Source organism: Urocitellus parryii, chromosome 16, assembly GCF_045843805.1.
Source record: "Urocitellus parryii isolate mUroPar1 chromosome 16, mUroPar1.hap1, whole genome shotgun sequence".
Taxonomy (NCBI): Eukaryota; Metazoa; Chordata; class Mammalia; order Rodentia; family Sciuridae; genus Urocitellus; species Urocitellus parryii.
The window spans coordinates 328,277-342,552 of record NC_135546.1 but is presented as its reverse complement, the minus strand read 5'-3'; the positions used below and the strand labels follow the sequence as shown (position 1 = coordinate 342,552).

At 54.1% G+C, this 14,276-nt stretch overlaps 1 protein-coding gene across 1 annotated transcript in view; it reads left to right on the top strand.

Annotated features, from left to right (window-relative positions):
• Positions 1-14,276, top strand: part of Suclg2 (succinate-CoA ligase GDP-forming subunit beta) — a 171,991-nt gene that overhangs the window by 92,537 nt on the left and 65,178 nt on the right. Inside the window, exons 3-4 of the mRNA XM_077793498.1 lie at positions 13,062-13,161; positions 14,035-14,125. Of these exons, the coding sequence (XP_077649624.1) occupies positions 13,062-13,161; positions 14,035-14,125 (191 nt within the window). The remainder of the gene's footprint in view (positions 1-13,061; positions 13,162-14,034; positions 14,126-14,276) is intronic.

Genomic DNA, 14,276 nt, shown 5'->3' with positions numbered 1-14,276 from the left:
GCCTGGTGGTGGCCACTGTGGGATCATGTGCCTTCCCTCTGTCACCTGGCGGCCTGTTACCGGAAGCCACCTTAGGAATTCCAGGTGGCCTTGTCCCTGGGTGGTTGCCTTCTCCCAGATCACCCTGGTCTCAGGCCTGGCCTCTTTCACTCCCCAAGCCTGATTGTGGGCAGTCCACTCAGGTGTCTGGGGGAGCCTCGGCTCCCAGGGGAGGGACCCTGTGCTCTGGAGCTCGTGTCTGTGTAGCCTTGGATCGGTGACGGCATGTGTGTGACTGTTAGGGTCCTGGCCTCTAAGAGTAGAATCGACTGCAGGGACCATTGTGAAGGTACGTGTGAAGGCACATGAGGTGTGCAGAGCCCCCAGAACAGTGCTGAACGTGTGTCACCACACCCGGCCACCACAGGGGCGTCACGACCACGGCTGCACTGAGGAGATGGGAGGACGGCCATGCTGCGACCTGTGCACTTCCACTGCAGACCCCGGTGTCTGCTGTGCCCAGCTCAGTCCCCCTCTGCAGGGTCCCCAGGGCTGCAGCTTAGCCTCGGTGAGGGAGGATGCCGGGCTGGTTAAGGGCCAGCTGCTGAGGAAGCCCAAGCCGAGCAGATGGAGTCCAGCCCAGAGCTCTCTGCCAGACAGGCCAAGGCCCCCGTGCCGGGCAACAGGCTTGGGTATCAAGAAGGAGGCTGGCCAAAGGCAGGGAGCACGCAGTGCTGGAACTGACCAGCCTCCAACACATAAATAAGAACAGGACGCATGCTTGTGGCAGGAGGGTCCTGTCCACTGGCCAGGGTGCTGACCAGCCTACCCACACATAAATAAGAACAGGGTGCATGCTTGTGGCAGGAGGGTCCTGTCCACTGGCCAGGGTGCTCCTTGACCCACACCAGCATCTGTCCGTGTGGGAGGTGCTGCAGAGCTGGGCTGCTCGGAAGGCATTGCACCCTGTCTCACATGATGAGAACGTCTGTGAGCCCAGTAATCACAGGCAGGGATCATTGATCACTTCTGAAGATGTCTGTGTGTTCTTTAAAACAAAAAACCAAAAAACCAAACCCATTACTCCGTTTCAGTTGTAGGTAACGCCAGGGTTTGTTTGGGCAGATTCGTGGACTGGCATGGAATGCTGTCCATTCCCGCTCAGTCCCACACCACCCTTTCCCTCCTTTCTCCCCCCCTTCCCTGCCCCCTACTCCACCCACCTTTCTTCTATTTACATTTTTTCCTTTTTCATCAGAGCCTATGGATGTCTGGAAGGTGAGGGTCTCTGTGGTATATTCCAGAAGGTACAGAGGAAATCGCTCGGGTTCATTCCACGGTTCCTCCCCTTTCCCCTCCCTCCTCCAAAGTCAGTACTTGTAGATTCCCCTTCTGCTAAAGGGCACTGTGCCCTGTGGTCAGGGCCTCCATTATCCTCGTGAGTGCCCGCCCTGCACCTGGCTGTTGGTGATGCTGGCATGAGCAGGTGTCCTTGGGTGCTCCCCTGCACTTGGTAACCACTGGGCACTGGGCAAGGTGATCGCTGTTTGCTCTGACCTTGTAGGCAGGTGGGACGCTGACCGCCTGGGCAGAGCCGCTCGGCTGCTTGGTGGAGCGACGCTGAGTTCCATCCTAGGGCCGAAAGACCATAGCCCGTGAACTTGTCCACTGTGCCCAGTGGCCTCCTCCTCCTTTGGGACGTGTTCAAGGGGGATGGCGATTGTGGGCACAACAGAGGAGGTGTTTCGATGGTTCTGCATGCACATCGCAGCCCTGGGTGCAGGAGGTACCTCAAGGGGACACCCCTCCTGTCCACCTGAGGAGTCCAGGCCTGGCTGGGCCTGAGTCTCAGAGGACAAAGCCTCACGTCACCCATTGGACCAGGTCAGCCAGTTTGGAAAGGTGCAGATGTGTGCCCTGGACCAGGGAAGGCCAGGGGGGGCTTTGGACCAAGGGTCAGCTGTGAAGACAGGCAGCATGTTGTCCTTCCTCCTCTTCAGTCTCGCCCACGGTTGGAGAAGTGGTGTGGAGCCCAGGACAGCCGGGTGGCTTCGCCCTGTTGACTTCAGGCGCCAGCTTTAATCTCAGGTGTCACAAGTCAGTCATTTCCCCCACTCACAGCTACATGTTCCTTGTGGTGAATTTGCAGTCAAAAAGAGGACTGTGTGTGGCCACCTCCTGCTGCCCGCCACCCTGGATGCCGTTCACCGCACTGCCTGAGCCTGAACGTGGGGCGGCGGTGCGTGCTGTCCTGGAGTGAGGACCCCCTCAACAGTGTGCCAGAGCTGTTCTCACCAGGAGAAAGAAACGGTTCCTTTAAACCTGAAGATAGTGCTCTTCTGATTACAAAGTCGTTGTAAAGAACTCAGATGGTCAGGTGCGGTGGTCCACGCCTGTCATCCCAGCAGCTGGGGAGGCTGAGGCAGGAGGACCACAAGTTCAAAGCCAGCCTCAGCCACAGCGAGGTGCTAAGCAACTGACTCTAAATAAAATACAGAATAGGGCTGGGGATATGGCTCAGTGGGTGAGTAGCCCCGAGTTCAATCCCCGGTACCCAAAGGGGGAAAAAAAAAAAAAAGAACACAGGTTTAACATCACACCTATGAAAAGGAGATAAAATCAGTCGAATCTCACTTCCTGTGATAGCTCCTGTCCGTGTGGGCTCTTTTTTCAGTTTAAACTTTAAAAAAGGCATTTATAACAGCATTTTCTAAACTTTGCAAAGCACTGTAGGAGAAATAATAGTAGCACTGTCTGTCCGCTCAGTGGTAGTGCTCAGTGGTAGCGGGCCCAGGCCTGGTCCTCCGCAGCACTGCAGGGAAAGCATGTGGGGTCGAAGCTCCGTGCACAGCGCTGGTCCTGGCTCTGCTGGCTCTGTGCAGGGTGCTGCCATGGGCTCTCGTTCCGAGGTCAGGAGGAGCGCTGAGGGCCTGACTGGAACAGCCCTGCAGCCTCCTGTGTCGTGGCTCCTCTGTGGCTCCCAGCCCTTCCTGGCTGGAGAACTCACGGTGCTTCTGTGGGACAGGTGCTCCTCTTCTGTCTACGGCACCTGTTTCCTCTCCCGCCGGGCCTACTGGACACCGTTTCCCCTTGCCACTGTAGGGTGTGTGTCTGACTCAGGGCAGGACTGGGAAGGGAAGCCCCGGGGTGCTCTACCGCTGAGCGGCACCCCTAGTCGTCTGTGGCTTTCATTTTGAGGCCGGATCTTGCTAAATCACCCAGGGTGGCCCTGAACTTGCCCTCCTCCTGCCTTGGCCTCCTGAGATGCTGGGGTTGTCGATGGGCATCACCTGCTTGTTGTTCGTGTTTATTGAACTGTTAATATTTTATGGTAGTTAGTTGTGTTTCCCCAGCAGACTTTGAGCCTCTGAATCGCAGTCATCAGAAGGCAATACCTACGTGTTCAGGGCAAACAGCCGTGGACAACTGCCTGCTTTTATCTCACATTTAAATTATTTTTTATTTGCTTTTATGACAATAATTGCAAAAATACTAACTGCTGAAAAGATATAATGCCCTATCCATAACACCACTCACTATCCCTGTGAGATCATTGATTTAATAATTTGGTTATTGTCTATTTAGATTTCGCTATAACTGCATAACCATTCACAAAAGTGTTTATTTTATTTATTTATTTTTTGGAATGATAATGGTTGAGCTCCAGGTAGAGCTTACTGCCTACATGGACGTTTTCCAGTACTCATACCTACAGATAGGCTTGATCATTATTTATGGCTATCTAATCTTCTAGTATTTTATTATGTGCATGCATGGACTGTATTTTCTCAGTACTGTCCAAATGTTGATGGACAGTTAGATTGTTCAAGTGGTTCACACTTTATTGAGAAATTCTTATTTTTGTGGTTTGTTTCCATGGAAGGAGGGCTGGTCTACCAGAGGGCAGATGGACCTCCCTATTGTCCAGGGCCACCCCAGGCACTCTCAAATTGGCATGGGACAGGGGCTAGCTGTCCTCCTTGGGCTCAGGAATCTTCGAGGGAGTTGGATTCAGTGTGATTTCCCAGGGCCCTGTCTGGAGAATGAATCCTCCTGAGAGGGTCTGAGCAGGCGAGGAGGGAGCCAGCCGGGCAGCAGGGCTGGCCCTCTCAAGTGCGGGACTGAGCCGGGGGTGACTGCAGCGGGTCCTCTGAGACCTGCTGACCTGCTGTGAATGGACTGCCTGTCCCCAGGGCCTACCACTGCTTCAGGACCCCTCTGCAGGGACCCACAGGAGGAGCTAAGGGACGTGGGCTGTGCTGTCCACTGTCTTGGCTCTTCTGCTAGGACGGCGATTCCCGGAATCCCCTTCCCCATGTGACTTTGGGTTGGTGGACCAGAAGAGGGGTTTGTGCAGGACGTGGATTGTGGACTTTGTCACCTGACACTCTCGTGGTCAGGGGGAGACAGCTGTCTTCACTCTGCTGACCAGCACAGAGCCAGCATGTGTCCACCTCGCTGCTCTGTGGCCATCCGGAGGTGCTGCTCCTCTGTGTGGCTGGCTGGAGATGCTGTGACCCTGTCCCCTCTCAGCCCTCCCTGTGTCAGCGTGTGGGCCTGTTCCTAACCTGTTTCCCGAGTGTCCAGACCGACGCGCTCTGTCAATGACTAATTCACCTCTCAGTGTAACCTATAGGAGCACAGACTCCCGCTTTGGCCAGGGGCTCATTTTCCATTACGAAAGCGGGTCCGCCAGAGGTGTGACTCCACCGCTGAATAGAGGCTGTGCTGATCCGTGAAGGTTGCACCTGGCTCCCTCATTGTATGCTGACACACACCCCAAAGTATCTGGATGAGGGAAATACTTGGGACGGGGTGGAACTGAATGGACAGTGGGCTCCATCTGTCATTTAGATTTAAGACTTAAGTCGGGTGCCAGGCGCAGTGGCACCCAGCTATAATCCCGGTGACTCCAGAGGCTGAGACAGGAGGATTTCAAGCTTGAGACCAGCCTCAGCAACTTAGGAAGGCCCTAAGCAGCTTAAAACAATTAATGTCTCAAAACAATTAATGCCTGGGGATGTAGCTCAGTGGAGGGGTGCCCCTGGGTTCAATCTCAGGCACCAAAAAGACACAAACAAACTTCAGCCACGTGGGCTGGTATGCAGGTCAGTGTAGAGTGCTCACTAGCATGTGCAAGTCCCTGGGTTCAGTCCCCAGCATGGCCACAATGACAGTGAACATCAATGAAACTTAAGCTGGAGCAGTGGCCACCCCCGCCATCCCGGCTGCTTGAAGTCTGAGGCAGGAGGGTCATGAGTTTGAGACCAGCCTGGGCGAGACCCTGTCTCAAACTAACACGTGTGGGGGCTGTGACTCTGTGCAGGGCTCAGACGCACATGTGCGCTGGGTTCCACCCCAGCGCAGCGAGACAGCGGCAGAACAGACAGTGGAGAAGCTCAGGTGAAGCTGGTTGCTGTTTTGGGGAAGGAGGGCATTGTTCTGGGTGTGAATGCCTCCCTGGTAGGTTCCCTCTTGCCCTGGAGAAGATCCTGTCTCCGTCTTTTACCTCTGTCTGGAAACTGCTGCTTGAGTTAGGTTCAGGTCCAGTCTGAGGGGGAGCGGTCTGGTGGCAGCTGGGTATCCCCAGTACCACTCAGCCTAGGTGGAGTGTCCGACTGCCTGACGTTCTGAGGCTGACGGGCTCCATAAAGCACGTTGGAAGTTGGACAGTCATTTCCTCAAAGGCGCCCTGCATCCTGTTAGAAGAGTAGTCCCAGTGTCCAACATCAGGCAGCCCGCAGGTGGAGTGCTCTGATGTGTCAGGTGGCAGCCCGCAGGTGGAGTGCTCTGGATGTGTCAGGTGGCAGCCCGCAGGTGGAGTGCTCTGGATGTGTCAGGTGGCAGCCCGCAGGTGGAGTGCTCTGGATGTGTCAGGTGGCTCTGGTCCTGGGTTTGGTTCTAGGTCCTGCACCCTGTGAGGTCGGCCCTGGGCTCCCACTGGTGTCCCTGCGACTGTGTGTCCTGGCGAGGGCTCATCTTTCCACCAGGTCTTCTCCTGTCTCCTCTCCCTTCTGGTAATAGGTAAAATGAAACTAAAACACACCCCAACAGCCCCCAGCAGGAACTCTGACCCGCTGTGGCCCTCACCGGCTGGAAAACACGCTCTGCACTTGTGGGGAGGCTGATGCACCATGGAAACCATGGTCCCACCTGGATCCACTCAGGTGGATGACCGTGGTCACACCCTCTGGCATGGTACCCGGTATGCCGTGCTGTCATGTGCACTTAGGAAAGTATGTTGGAAGAAAACGATGCTGAGTGAAAGCCAACCCGGTTTTGCAAACACTTGACTCATCCGTCACATGTTTAATAGAGAAGAGTTGAAAATGACTTGTCGATGTTCCTGATGAACGTTGCCAGACATTTACGGTGGTCCCCATTGTGGTTCAGAGCTGAGTCTCATGAACATTACTTTTCATAACTAGGTTTTCAGAATGCCATCTCTTAAAAAAAAAAAAAAAAACAACCAAAACACTTCAATAAGGCTTGCCTAATTAAAAACGAATCTTATTTATTCTATTTAGGTTGTGCTTTTCTTGATGAATTTAACGTATATATATATTTTTCTCTTTAGCATTGAAAGTGCTTCCAAGAACATTTGTTATCCAGCATGAGACTTGGGGGACTATAAAAATTGGCATGAAACTGCATTATAATTGGAATAACACTTGTGAAGAATGAGAGGAAAACATTTGCAAAGGAATTATTTTAATGCAGTTCATAAGAGTAAAATAAGACCATGGGGTAGGGCATTGTGCAGGCTTCTTATGCTTCTGAATACTATTCTTTGCCTGTAATCAGAGCCTGTTTTTTTTCTTTTCTTTTTTTCTTTTCCCCTGGAGATGGAACCCATGGGAGCTCTACCAGTGAGCCACATCCCCAACCCTTTTTATTCTGTATTCTGAAACAGAGTCTCACTAAACTGCCCAGGCTAGTCTCCAGGTTGCAGTCCTGCCCAGCCTCTGAGACACTCCGACGATGAGACTGGAGACACAAAGGACAGTCAGTGTAGGTAGTAAATGATTGGGTTCCAACAGGGCGGTGGGGGCTGATTCAACGGGAAGGAAATCAATGCTAACATGCCCAAAGCCCTTCCCCTTCCTCCTCAACCTGTTGCCACGGTGACCTACCTCCAGGGAATCCTTCCTCCCTACAGGGAGCTGGAGGGGCTGTTAACTGATGCCTCCTGGGTGCCCCCTCCCTGCCCAGGACCACTCTACCTTTTGGCCCCCCTTGGGTCAGGTAGGCAAGACCAGGGGAGAAGGGGGGTGTGAGAAGGAAGGAAATCTAAAATGCATACAAGGGGCAGGACACCCCCACTTGTTTGGATGTCAGCTCTGGATCCCCTCTTCCTCCGGGAGCAGTCCTTCTCTGTTCCATCCTTTCCATAAAGCCTGCTTCCTGGGCTGGCCTGGGCACTGCTCCCTGTTCCATCCTCACATCTGGGGAAAGAGGACTTGTCATCAGCAGTGTCAGTACCAGCCGTGCGACCGTCTCACATCTCTCTCTGAGTCTGTCAGATCTGTCTCACAGACTTTTCCTCCTCATCTGCATAGAACTGACATTTAGCGGGTTCCTCTCAAAGGAGTGTAAACCTGGCCAGGAGTACCTGTTGTCCATAGGAGACTCGGGCAGAATGAACAGGGGACACAGTGACTCAAGGCCACACTCAGGCCACACGAGGAGGCAGCCGCTACTTGTCCAGACCACAGTCCAGTGATGTGGTGGTCAATGCAGAGGGCCACCTGTTTCTATGGGAAGTCCTCTGCAGAAGTACCTCCCCCTTTAGCCTGTTACTTTAGAGTATGGCTACATCATCTCATTTATTCAGAAAAAGGTTGAACTTCGTGTGTGAGGTATAGTTCTGTAATTCTGTTTGGGACAGGAGGATGATATGAAAAAATAGAATAAACTTTCTGAGTTTTCTAAGAAATCAGATCTTTGAATAAAATGGGAAAAGTGATGTTAGTGGAGGGACCTTGGGGAACATGGGATGAGGAGGCCAGTCACCTTTGAGTAGCACCTGAGTACCCCATCTGCATTTCCTGTGATTAAACTCACCTGCCTGGCTGCTTGCTAGCTCCACTGGGTAGCATGTGAACTTGTGAATCCCAGGAACTTTGTTTGGGCCAAGCTGTGTGCTGCAGGTGTGCAGAGCTGTGTTTGGCTTGGGTGTGTGTTGCAGGTGTGCAGAAGTGGATTGGTCCTGGGTATGAGTTGCAGGTGTGCAGAGCTGGGTCTGGCTTGGGTGTGAGTTGTAGGTGTGCAGAGGTGGATTGGTCCCAGGTGTGAGTTGCAGGTGTTTAGAGCTGGGTCTGGCCTGGGTGTGAGTTGTAGGTGTGCAGAGGTGGATTGGTCCCAGGTATGAGTTGCAGGTGTTTAGAGCTGGGTCTGGCTTGGGTGTGAGTTGCTGTTGTGCAGAGGCATATTGGTCCCAGGTGTGAGTTGTAGGTGTGCAGAGCTGGGTCTGGCCTGGGTGTGAGGTGTAGGTGTGCAGAGGCGGATTGGTCCTGGGTATAAGTTTCAGGTGTGCAGAGCTGGGTCTGGCCTGGGTGTGAGTTGCTGTTGTGCAGAGGCATATTGGTCCCAGGTGTGAGTTGCAGGTGTGCAGAGCTGGGTCTAGCCTGGGTGTGAGTTGCAGATGTGCAGAGGCATATTGGTCCCAGGTGTGAGTTGCAGGTGTGCAGAGCTGGGTCTGGCCTGGGTGTGAGTTGCTGGTGTGCAGAGACAGGTAGGTCCCAGGTGTGAGTTGCAGGTGTGCAGAGCTGGGTCTGGCCTGGGTGTGAGTTGCAGATGTGCAGAGGCGTTTTGGTCCTGGGTATGAGTTGCAGATGTGCAGAGGTGGATTTGTCCTGGGTGTAAGTTGCAGGTGTGCAGAGCTGGGTTTGGCCTGGGTGTGAGTTGCAGGTGTGCAGAGGTGTATTGGTCCTGGGTGTGAATTGCAGGTGTGCAGAGCTGGGTTTGGTCCTGGGTGTGAATTGCAGGTGTGCAGAGGTGGATTTGTCCTGGGTATGAGGTGTAGGTATGCAGAGGTGTATTGGTCCTGGGTGTGAGTTGCAGGTGTGCAGAGGTGGATTTGTGCTGGGTGTGAGTTGCAGGTGTGCAGAGGCGTTGTGGTCCTGGGTATGAGTTGCAGGTGTGCAGAGGTGGATTTGTCCTGGGTGTGAATTGCAGGTGTGCAGAGGTGGATTTGTCCTGGGTATGAGGTGTAGGTATGCAGAGGTGTATTGGTCCTGGGTGTGAATTGCAGATGTGCAGAGATGGATTTGTCCTGGGTGTGAGTTGCAGGTGTGCAGAGGCGTTGTGGTCCTGGGTATGAGTTGCAGGTGTGCAGAGGTGGATTTGTCCTGGGTGTGAGGTGTAGGTATGCAGAGGTGTATTGGTCCTGGGTGTGAGTTGCAGGTGTGCAGAGGTGGATTTGTGCTGGGTGTGAATTGCAGGTGTGCAGAGCTGGGTTTGGCCTGGGTGTGAGTTGCAGGTGTGCAGAGGTGTATTGGTCTTGGGTGTGAGTTGCAGGTGTGCAGAGCTGGGTTTGGCCTGGGTGTGAGTTGCAGGTGTGCAGAGGTGTATTGGTCTTGGGTGTGAGTTGCAGGTGTGCAGAGCTGGGTTTGGCCTGGGTGTGAATTGCAGATGTGCAGAGATGGATTTGTCCTGGGTGTGAGTTGCAGGTGTGCAGAGGCGTTGTGGTCCTGGGTATGAGTTGCAGGTGTGCAGAGGTGGATTTGTCCTGGGTGTGAGGTGTAGGTATGCAGAGGTGTATTGGTCCTGGGTGTGAGTTGCAGGTGTGCAGAGGTGGATTTGTGCTGGGTGTGAATTGCAGGTGTGCAGAGCTGGGTTTGGCCTGGGTGTGAGTTGCAGGTGTGCAGAGGTGTATTGGTCTTGGGTGTGAGTTGCAGGTGTGCAGAGGCATTGTGGTCCTGGGTATGAGTTGCAGGTGTGCAGAGGTGGATTTGTCCTGGGTGTGAGTTGCAGGTGTGCAGAGGTGGATTTGTCCTGGGTGTGAGTTGCAGATGTGCAGAGGTGTTGTGGTCCTGGGTGTGAATTGCAGGTGTGTAGAGGTGGATTTGTCCTGGGTGTGAGTTGCAGGTGTGCAGAGCTGGGTTTGGTCCTGGGTGTGAGTTGCAGGTGTGCAGAGGTGTATTGGTCCTGGGTGTGAATTGCAGGTGTGCAGAGCTGGGTTTGGTCCTGGGTGTGAGTTGCAAGTGTGCAGAGGCGTTTTGGTCCTGGGTATGAGTTGCAGGTGTGTAGAGCTGGGTTTGGTCCTGGGTGTGAGTTGCAGGTGTACAGAGGAGTTTTGGTCCTGGGTGTGAGTTGCAGGTGTGCAGAGACAGATAGGTCCCAGGTGTGAGTTGCAGGTGTGCAGAGCTGGGTTTGGCCTGGGTGTGAGTTGCAGGTGTGCAGAGGTGTATTGGTCTTGGGTGTGAGTTGCAGGTGTGCAGAGCTGGGTTTGGCCTGGGTGTGAGTTGCAGGTGTGCAGAGGTGTATTGGTCTTGGGTGTGAGTTGCAGGTGTGCAGAGCTGGGTTTGGCCTGGGTGTGAATTGCAGGTATGCAGAGGTGGATTTGTCCTGGGTGTGAGTTGCAGGTGTGCAGAGGCGTTGTGGTCCTGGGTATGAGTTGCAGGTGTGCAGAGAAGATTTGGCCTGGTTGTGAGTGTTAGCTGTTTAGAGATGGGCTAGGGTTTTTCTTTCCCTTTTTTCTGGTTGACTTCCTTGTGCTGCTGAGCATAGTTCTGGTAGCAGGCTTGCCTAGCATGCTGAAGGCCTTGGTTCTCAACCAGCACAGTTAAAACAAATCCACGTTGCTCTGCTTGTAGCTTCAGGCAGCAGAGGGCTGCTGGGCCTCTCTCTGTGTGGCCCCCAGTCCTCCAGGATTGAGGTCCGGGGTTTCAAAGGCGATGGAAGACACTTCCTTAAGGTTAGACCACATGGATCGTGGGTGAGGTTGACCTGACCAGCCCGGCACACCATCAGCCAGGCCTTCATTGGCCCTTTCTGGGTTCCGGTGTGAGGCTGGGCAGCTAGGAGACAGACGCAGCTACCCTTCAGGTGTCAAAGCCATGAACACATCAGTGGTGATGGCACGCGGTCAGCCTTCTGCAGGATCTCGTGTGATCACAGCTGAACGTCTTCCTGTAGGCCGGTTTGGGGTCATTCCTGAAAATACTTATGATGGCTGTGATGTCTTAACTGCTTTTTTAAGGTGCTAGGACTAGGACTGAGATGAGCACCATAGCCACTCTGTTACCTCGGTGTTGGTTATCGTCACACTGTAGATTTGTTTAACATGACCCCGTCCCTGACTGGCAGGCCGCCTTTGTCTTTCTGAACCTCAGTCTCCTCCTCTTTGCAGGGAAGGTGATGGGTGGGGTTGGAAGCTTTTCTCTCTGTGTTTTGTGCTGGGCATGGACCCCAGGGCCTCCTGAGCTGGGCCAGGGCTGCCCCCCTGAGCTGCCCCCCACCGTGCCAAGCCCTTGCTCTGGCTTCTGTTCCTCCGTGCGGTATCCTACTATCTGTATACAGTATCTGTGCAGCGGTTCCTTCTACCTCCTTCCTTTTCTCGTGACTTTCAGGTTAGGAGCAGAGACTGCAGTTCCTTTGCTCCTTTGCCATGGGGGCCCGTTGTCATGTGGGGCAGGACAGGTGATGTGGTGGTTCCCGTCCAGAGCAAGCTGTTGTTGGAGGGTGCACAGGGCTGCCTTCTGGGAGGCGGCTCTCCAGGGTAGGCACAGGTAGGAGGAAGAGGACTTGGAATGGCCTCCTGCAGAGGCCTCTCAGCTGGGGTGGCCCTGCCCAGTGCTTCCTGGTGTGCGGCCTCCCTTCGCTCCCCACCACCTTCTGGTAGAACCTCTGTAGATCCTCTCCTTCTGGCCCTCCCGGGCCTGTGTGCCTGTGGGGGACCACGCCAGGACTCAGCAGGGGAGGTGGCCAGCACAGAGGAGAGCTCAGCTTGCAGAGGGTAGCAGGTGCCAGGGAATGTTAGGGTCTTGTTTGGCTTTAATCGCCATCTCTGAAATCATCCTTTGAGTCTTCACAGTATTCAGAGGTAATAATTGATTAATTGGTCCAGGCATTGGTCTAATCATTTAGAAGAATTCTCAGGCGTGGGGGTGAAGCCTTCTCACACACTACCTTGTTTAAGGCCGGATTGACCCGTGGGCTCTGAACCTCGGGTGCTGACTCAGAAAAGCTCATAGAGACGATTTTCTGATTTGGTTCTGACTCTAAACAAAGCTGACTCTGGAACACGGTGCCCGCTGTGGCCTAAAGATGCTGGCTGTTTGGCTGTTGGGTTTATTAAACGTACTTGGTTTGAAGGCGGCTTTTTGCTTATTTACTTATTTTAAATTCTCATGGTAGGGAGCGAGCTCGCCTGCTTGCTCCTTTGTTACTGGGCTACTTCACACGGTCAGCCTCCCTCTAGGCCCTAAAGATGGAACTCCAGTCTAAAGGGCCACTTGGAGACAATGACTCTTTGTGTTGGGAGACAGATTTTCCACAACCTCGCTCCTCCTGGGACTTTTTCACCTTGCCAGTATTTAAAAACAGTGTTTGCTGTTCATTTCCGCCCCTTGCCCTGCCTTGCCCAGCCCAGTCAATATATAAGACAGTTGCTCAGGAGGCGGCCAGTTTCCAAGGGTGCAGTTGTGAAGCAGCTCTGTCCGTCTGCAGGGCTGCTGCCTAACCCAGTCTTCCCTGGGCCATCTCCTGCATGGACAGGTCATTAGCGCCTCTGCCCGGCAGGTAGGTGCCTCGCCACACAGGAGTGTCGTCACGCAGTAAAGACCAGCATCTCCTGCACACCCAGAAGAGCAAGGGGGCAGGCGCCTAGCTTCCCCTTGGGGTGCTCGGGTGCGGGGTGCTAGGGTACGTGTCCTGGGCCAGCGGGCCTGGTGGTCAGGCGCTGCTGTCTGAAGTTTGCTGTTGCCTCTGTTTTCAAAGTTGATCTGAGAGCGCTTCACATCCAGGGGGAAGTCAGACACATGTCGATGCTGCTCTCCTTTCTGCTTATTAAAGAAGAGGAGGAGGAGGAGGAGGAAGAGTTTACAATTAGCTGCCAACTCTGGACTTTTCTTTTTCAGATGCAAAAGAAATTGTTTTAAAAGCGCAAATCCTAGCGGGAGGAAGAGGAAAAGGAGTCTTCAACAGTGGCTTGAAAGGAGGCGTGCATCTCACAAAGGAGTAAGTGGAGGTCTCCTTCCTGTCCTGGCCCAGCCCTTACGGAAGTCACTGGGAAGGAGGGATGGGTGCAGGCAGGAGCAGGTAGAGGAGCCGATTCCTGGGGGGGGGGGGCTCTGGCAGTGCTGCAGACGTCCTTCCGAGAATCCACGTCACCTGCACTCACAGAATCCGCTCACAGGATCTGTGATTTTCTCACCCATATGCCACCTGCTTAGCATGGCAGAAAAAATCCTAAAAGGATTTTTGTTCCCTAACTGGTGGAAGTGACCTTCCTCTGGACAGTGGTGTTGCTAAGTCCTGGCCGTGATGGCACTGCAGGTGAGTTGCCGTCCTGCTCAGGAGCCCTCAGGGGCCCGCGCCCGCTGCATCAGCTGCCTCCATGGCAGTCCTGCTTGCTGTCCTGCGAGCCTGGCTTGGTAACGTCCCCTCCCAGCACCGAACGCTTTCCCCCCTGTTCCTGTCCCGCACCCCTTTCGTATGAAGACCATATTCATTGTTGCCTGTGGTCAGTGTCCTCTTCCCTGTTCACAAATTGCCCACCGTCGAGGACCTGTGCAAACTTTACATGAGCTCTTATGCGTCTCAGACTGGGGCTCACGGGGACTGTCCATGCAGTGGGAGGGGACAGGGGTCAGAAAGCGCTTCTGTTTCACTCAGGTTTGCCCTTACCTTGTGCCCTCTGTGCGCCTCTAGTGCCATGCGAAGCCCGTGGCATATGGGTGGAGAGACGAGGGATTCTGTGAGTGGATGCACAGTGGACTCCCCGGTGCACAGTGGACCCTGGGCAGGGTGGACGTGAGGGTGAATGGACTCTGCTGTGTGGTGCTGTTCCGCAGACGTGGATTTTATTTTCTCCCTTTTCCTCCCTCGTAGCCCTAAAGTTGTGGGTCAGCTGGCCAAACAGATGATCGGGTACAACCTAGCAACAAAGCAAACCTCCAAGGAAGGTGTGAAAGTCAACAAGGTAAAGAGGTCCTCCTGATGCATGCGTCAGCGGCAGAGCCCCACCTCGGTGCACACGCTGGGGGAGCCCTGCTCTGGCAGGAGCGCAGTGCGTTCTGGAGCTCGGTGACCCTGCTGTGTCCCTGAGGAGGGAAGAGGCCCCTCCAACCTGG